The sequence below is a fragment of the Limanda limanda genome, chromosome 9, assembly GCF_963576545.1.
Source record: "Limanda limanda chromosome 9, fLimLim1.1, whole genome shotgun sequence".
Classification (NCBI taxonomy): Eukaryota; Metazoa; Chordata; class Actinopteri; order Pleuronectiformes; family Pleuronectidae; genus Limanda; species Limanda limanda.
Window position 1 is genome coordinate 8124398 of NC_083644.1, and position 8321 is coordinate 8132718.

Below are 8321 nucleotides of genomic sequence, written 5' to 3' on the forward strand. Positions count from 1 at the left end.
AGAAATCAGCTTTTTCTTACTTGTTAGTAAATTGTGAATGTATCTGAGTAGTGATTAATAAAATAAATCCTAACTCAAATTTATGTTTTTCCTTTAAACAGACGTTAATGTTCCTAACTTTCTTAAACACAAAACATTTTCCTGTATTGTGTCTATATACAGTATATGTCAAGTAAAAGCATCGACACATTTCTTCACATTCTAATGATATTTTTGGATTCTGGAAAAAATCCCTTTGGACTCAAAGACATTTTTGTCTATTACAGTTGCAGATCACCAGGCCGGGCAACTAAGTACAATATATGTATATATATACAGCTATATATAGCTTTATTTCAAATGGATATTTACTAAAAATTACAAAACCACAAATCAGGAAACCCACAAAATCGACTCGTAGAAAACACAATAGTGCAGATAGATTTAAATATCGCAAACCCCGTGAAAAACACCACACTACAAACAATACAGATAGTCACGCTGCACACAGTGGGACTCAGTACTTCTTCTTTTTCAATCTGCGTACTTGACTGTACTTCTGTTCTTGTTGATTTGAGAAACATCATCACATAAATCATTAAAGACCACTACGAACCAAATGCTACCAATAGGGGGAGGCAGAGGGCCAGCCTAGCAACTAGTGTGTCAGGTTATTAAAATCTACTCAAGATTAATTATAAACAGATAGAAAATCACACATTCAACATGAAAGCGGTGTTGTTTTACTTACCTCGCCCTGATCTGGCGACTACACTCCCCCCTGGCGTCCGGACATGGAATCTCCCATCCCCAGGATGGCATTCATCTCAATATGAAGTCGATCTGATGAAAGCCCTGGGGAAATTTCCTCAAAGTAAAAATGTGAAAAATGTGGAAAATGGCCATCAAATCCAAAATGGCAGTATTTGAGCATGTTTTAGCCCTCAAAAAGCCCTGTCTTTTGCCTTAAAAATTATAATAATAATAATAATCATTCGAAATTCAAAAGGGCCTCCCACCGTTGGTGCTCGGGCCCTAATAAAATGAACAACATGTTATTAATAGCAGGTTCTTTCGACTCGTCTCTGCCCACGGATTCAGATTTGGCAGCATAGTTTTTATATGACATGCACCAGATGTCACTGTTCGTCTCAGGCATGTCCACTTCCTCCACGGGTTCAGAGCTGCCAACAAGACGTTCTGGCACCAGGTCGTCCTGGCACCAGGTCCTGCCGAAAACAAGATGTTTTGGCAACAAGACATTTTGGCAACAGGACGTTTTCGGCTTGGTCAGGTAAAAGCTTTTAGTTTTGTCAAATATTTTACATTGTTGTAGTTGGATGCAAAATGACTTGTTTGAGAACAGCATGGAGGGAAAGAGGGTTTTGACAATAAACCTTAACCTCTCCGGGGAAACAGAAGCATCTTGGTCATTTCTAGTTGTTTACAATCAGAATCAGAATTATTTTAATTGCCAAGTTTATTTACACATACAGGAAATTGCCTTGGTGTGGTTGGTGCATTTGACATAAAACAACGGTTGGTTCATAAATTTAAATTTAAAAAAATTAAATAACAAGCTTCAATAAGCATATTGTGCGACTGAAGAAACTTGATAGTGTTGCATTTTATCCCATTAAGTATAGTTTAGTGATTCTGAGGTTGGAATTTTTACTGAAAAATCAAAGTACTATCAAAGGATTTTGGTCACATCCTAACTATAGATGTTAATTTCATGTTTTTGTCGTATAGAGACACTGTCATTTGCTCTGGAAAAGTACCTGAGGAATCTCTCTGCAATGCTCCATTACTGTTGTCTTATCATTTCAAGGCCACTACAAAGACTTTCAATTGTGAATTTAATGTCAAGGTAATCGAGTAGTTTAATCTTAAACCTGAGCTGTTACCTTTTTCCTTTGTGTTTGTAAACAGGTTCATTGTTCTAACATCCAATGGCAGCACAACCTTTGAGAGAGTGGAAAACCGGTCTCTTCGACTGCTTCGAGGACGCGAGTACTTGTAAGAGTTAAACCCACAATTTTGTCACGTTTTTAACTTTTTGGATTTTAGGAACATTCTTTGGTAACACTAATTCATCTCAGGTTGCTATGGCTTCTGGTGCGGTCCTTGCCTCGCCTGCACGGTTTCAGGAAGATTCGGAGAGAACAGTTGCCTCCCCTTATGTGACTTGTGCAGCCCTGCTGCGGTTGCCCTCTGTGGGATACCTCTATATGCTCCCACCGTGGCCGTGAGTCTCCGGTCCTCCATTCGGAATAGATACGGCATCAAGGTGTGGAGCATGCAAAGCTGATTCACCACAAATTTCACTACATGTTGAAAACACAAGATGAATTTACATATTTCTTTACTCTGGTCTCTGAAGGGCTCTATCTCTGGTTCTGCTGTGTGATGCAGCTGTTTTGCTGGTTCTTAGGAAAGGCCCTTGCGTTGCTGCCTTTTGGAAGGTTTTAGTAGTCTGCTACAGGCAGGCCTGCTTGAAGGTTGGTTGGCGTAGAAAGAGTAAAAAGGAGGAAAGGAGAACTGGGCTTATATTGGCCTGGTGACCTCATGGGTCATGGGGCCCAGAGTGATCAATAGTGGGTGAAACTTGTGTCTCCGGTCGGGTTTCACACCTCTGTGTGATGTTGAAGCACCCTGGGAGACTGAGTTCTGGAGTCTCTGGTTTGTCTCCAGAACAAAAGAACTACATGTGCTCAGGCTATGACTACACATGTAGGCCTAACTGTAGTTCACAAATACCAGGTCCCAACCATATAAGTACTTCGACTGATACTGAGTTTTCCTAGTATGCTTTGGCTGTGGTTTAACCCTCAAAAACTCACTTGATGTACACAAGACACAACAATGTACAGGGCCAGAGACACAAAACAACTAGCCTACACTTTTAGAAAGAGAATGAGATGCACTAGCTCAACTAATTAACTTTATTTTCATGAGTTATGCGTATCAAAAGTATTATAAACTTAAAACTAAACTTCACCTTCAAACACACTGAGTTTTATTTAACATTATCAATGTACCAAGTTTGAGAAAGCAATGTTCACTCACTGGTGTCCATAAAGCAGACCAGCGTAACCAGTAAGTAATCATCACTTGGAAACCAGTAGGTGATGCAGTAGCGCACTGCTCTGCCATCATGTCATTGACATCATTGACAAGACGATGACATTCTTCTTTTTCAAGATTTTACGGCAGCGCATCCAAATCGTTGCATAACTGTCCCAAAATAGATTTGATTTTACATCTTAACTTTCTTGTCTCATATGTATTGACAGGTATTTTCTTCTGCTAATCTGATTAATTAATTACAGGACATTAATTGTAATGTCCTGTAAGGTACTGTCGGTTCCATTATGGACAATTCAAAACCATCATGATCTTTTCCTCTGGGCTTTATAAACATCACCACTTTAACATACCTGTGAAATGAGGAAAAGAAACGCACACAAAAGGGAAAGTTTCCCCTCTGGAAACTAATGTTATCTTTAACCTTAAGGTTTTCAAGGGGACGTATTATGAAAATTCCACTTTTGTAGTGCTTCTACACGTTAATTTGGGTATCTGGCGTGTCTACCGTCCCAAAAAAAAGGTCCCGCGATTTGTTGTGGTTCCTCTATGTCAGAAACTATAGGCTAGAGTGCGTCGTCGAAAGGGAATAGACAAGATTGTGACGTAACAGTTTATCCCCCCCCCCCCCCCCCCCCTAAAGGCGGAGATCTGGCGGAGGAGGAGACCAGGGTAAAGTCCTCAACTCGAGGGGGGGGTGTGTGTTAGCTGGGGAGCTAGCCGAGGGGGGACGCTAACCAGCCAGGGAGCTGGGTGAGAGGCGGAGGAAACAGAGCCTGCGGTCGGAGTGAGTTACCTGCCACAGCCCCCTCCTCAGCTCGGGCTCGCTGGGTGATGTCCCGGGCTGCTGGCTCCATGTCAGTGGCTTGCTTCTGGTGGACGTATTGCTGTGTTTTTCCAGGTACGAGGTAGGAGCTGCTTCACTGTGTTGATGCTGTGGCTGACTCTGTTTGACTGTGTGTCACTGTTGTGCGTCTGCTGCCTCAGCTGGATGTGACTTTGTCCAGGTTGGACGCTAACGGTGGCTTCTCTGTGTGTGTTTTGTCCCGGTAGAAGCAGCATGTATAAATAGAAAACAGCGGGGACGTCCCGCAGCTAACACCGGGCTAACGCTAGCTTCTCTGTGTGTTTTTTGTCCCGGTAGAAGCAGCATGTACAAATAGAAAACAGCGGGGACGTCCCGCAGCTAACACCGGGCTAACGCTAGCTTCTCTGTGTGTGTTTTGTCCCGGTAGAAGCAGCATGTATAAATAGAAAACAGCGGGGGTGTCCCGCATCTAACACCGGGCTAACGCTAGCTTCTCTGTGTGTGTTTTGTCCCGGTAGAAGCAGCATGTATAAATAGAAAACAGCGTGGACGTCCCGCAGCTAACACCGGGCTAACGCTAGCTTCTCTGTGTGTGTTTTGTCCCCGAGAAGCAGCATGTATAAATAGAAAACAGCGGGGACGTCCCGCAGGTAACACCGGGCTAAAGCCAGCTTCTCTGTGTGTGTTTTGTCCCGGTAGAAGCAGCATGTATAAATAGAAAACAGCGGGGATGTCCCGCAGCTAACACCGGGCTAACGCTAGCTTCTCTGTGTGTGTTTTGTCCCGGTAGAAGCAGCATGTATAAATAGAAAACAGCGGGGGTGTCCCGCATCTAACACCGGGCTAAAGCTAGCTTCTCTGTGTGTGTTTTGGCCCGGTAGTGTTAGGAATTTCAAACTTTTAACTATAGGTTGTGTCTGAAAGAACTCTTAACAATAAAGATAGAAGTAGTTTTAGCTATATATTAGGCATTCATACAAATTATTTTAATAATAACTTTCCTTCCTAGGGGTTAATCTACAAAGGGATGGCCTACGCGTGCGCACTTCCGAGGAGGGAGGAACGAAGATCTACTGTATAAAATGGACAGATGCCGGATGTTCGAGGCGCTCTGATACACCTAATGTACACATACAATTATATACTGTGTACACACATATCTAATGCATGTATTTAAATAAATGTACATCTTTATCAGAAGGTGTAAAAGTTTGAAAATTGTTGCTTCAATGAAGAAACACAACAAACGAATACAGAAATATATGTGTAGGACAGTGACAAAATTATTTTAGCAACCTTAAGTATGCTAAGGAGAGATTTAAGACGTGAAAGTGAATGTGTGTGTGTGTGTGTGTGTGAGTGACAGGGGGGGGCGGAGCGGTGAGAGAGAGGGGGGGGGGGCGGGGCACTCAAAACAGGTCAATCTGAGGAGGGCTGTTTTAGACAGGGTAAAAAGGCTGCTGTTTTAAATGATCCTTGTGGTATTTTGACCAAAAAATGTTACAGACATTCCATTAAGACCCCAAGGAACCATATCAACTTGTGGTAAAATGGGCATAATATGTCTCCTTTAACAAACAGTTAAAAATTAATGAATAAAATTAACAACATGTTATTAATAGCAGGTACTTTTGTTTGGATTCGTCTCTGCCCAGGAGTCAGATTTGGCAGCATAGATTTAATCTGACATGCACCAGACGTCACTCCTCATCTTAGGCGTGTCCACTTCCTACTCGGGTTCAGAGCTGCCAACAGGACGTGCTGGCAACAGGACGTGCTCGGCTTGGTCAGGTAAGAGCTTTTAGTTTTGTCAGATATTTGATATGTTGTAGTTAGATGGAATTTGACTTGTTTAAGAACAGCATGGAGGTAAACAGGGTTTTGACAATAAACCTTCACCTCTCCGGGGAAACAGAAGCATCCTGGTCATTTCTAGTTGTTAACCAAGTTCAAGAAGCATATTGTGTGACCGAAGAGACTTGATAGTGTTGAATTATATCACATTAAATAAAGTTGAGTGATTCTGAGGTTGGAATTTTTACTGAAAAATCAAAGTACTATCAAAGGATTTTAGTTACATCATAACTATAGATGCCGCTCTCATGTTTTTGTCGTATAAAGACACTGTCATTAACTGTAGAAACGTATCATAGGAATCTCTCTGCAATGCTCCATCACTGTTGTCTTATCATTTCAAGTCCACTACGAAGACATTAAATTGTGAATTTAATGGAAAGGTAGTCGAGAAGTTTAATCTTAAACCTGAGCTTTTGCCCTTTTCCTTAATGTGTGTAAACAGGTTCATTGTTCTAACATCCGATGGCAGAACAACCTTTGAGAGAGTGGAACACCGGTCTCTTCGACTGCTTCGAGGAAGCGAGTTCTTGTAAGAATTAAACTCACAATTTTGTCACGTTTTTTACTTTTTGGATTTTAGGAACATTCTTCGGTAACACTAATTCACCTCAGGTTGCTATGGCTTCTGGTGCTGTCCTTGCCTCGCCTGCACGGTTTCAGGAAGATTCGGAGAGAACAGTTGCCTCCCCTTATGTGACTTGTGCGGCCCTGCTTCGGTTGCCCTCTGTGGGATACCTCTAATTGCTCCCCCCGTCGCCGTGACTCTCCGGTCCTCCATTCGGAGCAGATACGGCATCAAGGTGCGGAGCATGCAAAGCTGATTCACCATAAATTTTACTACATGTTGAAAACATTAGATGAATTTACATATTTCTTTACTCTGGTCTCTGAAGGGCTCTATCTGTAAAGACATCGCCATTTCCTGTTGCTGTTTGACCTGCTCCTGGTGTCAGATGTATCGTGAGATAAAAGATCTCAATAAGAACCGCGTGGCCATCATCAACAATCAGCCGGTGCCAGTGGTGATGATGGCGCAACCCCCTATGACTATGATCCAACATGGGGTCATCGTGACATCACAATGAGATTTGCAGCTTCTCCATACAAAGCTCTGTCTGGAAGGGATTTTTAATTCAGATCAGATCCTGCTGCTGATTGACTTTAGGGTGAAAAAAATAATCACAGGTATAGATTAATAACATAATAATAGATTGGGGCCTCTGTTATAGTACTTGATTTTATTTCATTTCTTTGTGTCAAATACAAATTGAAGAAATTTGACATTCAAAGCCAAAAGGTGGTTTCAGTTCAATCTGAAATGTGGAGGTTAATCAACCCGATCCGAGCAATAAGTCGTAATTTCACATTTAAGATAAAAAATATTGTAGATCATTTTGGATTTTATTCATTCTTAATAAATGATTTATTTACTTGTTTCTGATATTGTTTGTGTGGAGCTCTTTGTAGCAGCTGTTTTAAAAAGGTGACATATAGATTTATTATTATTTCTACCCAGTTGCATACCTCACCCCGGTTCAGGGACTACACTCCCCCGTGGCGTGCGAACATGGAATCATGGAAAACACATTTTGAACAGCCCCCTACCTTCATGGCGCTGACAGAAGTTCAGTCTCTCGTACTCCCCCCCCCCCCCCCCCGTACATCCAAAGGACCACTGATTCTGGCATGAATCCACCTCCTCACAGGTGAAGGTTATCAATTTGGCCACCATGGTAAAGTTATCAAATTACCAAATACATTCATTTATAGGACGGAACAACCATATGTTGTGCAATAATACATTAAACGTGACACCATAAAATGGTGTATCTTTCGGCATTCAATAAATTTGGTTATCAAGTTTATTGATTAAGTTTCATAAAAGTACTAACTACAAATTTTGAACTCTGATTAACAATTAAATTAATAACTATGACCAATGTTACCATATAGATAGTAAATTTGAAGGATATAGAGTTAGTGACAGTGTAGAGGTTGGCAAAATTCACACTAATGCAAAATTCATTAAAACATTTGTGAAAGAAAAAACATTTATTATGAAGACAATAAAGTATAAAAACACAAATTACTAAAGATGTACTTACTATAGAAAAATGTGTATTTGGAAGGTTTATGACATGTGGCGGGGGTCAGAGAGATGAGTGTGGAGATATGCGTGTGTGTGTCGGTGCCAAGTTAGAGAAAGTAGCTTGTTGCATGCAAAGAGACACTTTGAAGAGAATAGCATAACTAACATTAACTTTCAAATAACTTGTAACCAAAATATCACAGCAACACAAATCAAACTTATAAACATCACACGGAATTGAATGAACAGTCTTTGCTTAGCCTAGTTTAATTATTAAACCCAGTTGTGTTACCCGCCCATGGAAAGGGTAAAAAAGTTGATGTGCTGTTCGAAGTCAAGTGAAGTCGTTTTGCCGGACCGTGGCTCCTATTTGTGTGGTTCTGCTGTGTGATGCAGCTGTTTTGCTGGTTCTTAGGAAAGGCCCTTGCGTTGCTGCCTTTTGGAAGGTTTTAGTAGTCTGCTACAGGCAGGCCTGCTTGAAGGTTGGTAGAGCTTGGATTG

The 8321-nt window shown here is 41.4% G+C and overlaps 1 protein-coding gene across 1 annotated transcript; it reads left to right on the top strand.

Moving 5' to 3' along the window:
• The first annotated feature begins 1931 nt into the window (after nt 1-1931).
• On the top strand, nt 1932-6816 carry LOC133010588 (placenta-specific gene 8 protein-like). Its single transcript, XM_061078181.1, has 3 exons — nt 1932-1998; nt 6344-6531; nt 6625-6816. Exons 1-3 carry the CDS (start codon nt 1932-1934, stop codon nt 6814-6816), a joined length of 447 nt encoding a protein of 148 aa, XP_060934164.1.
• Nucleotides 6817-8321: the final 1505 nt, after the last annotated feature.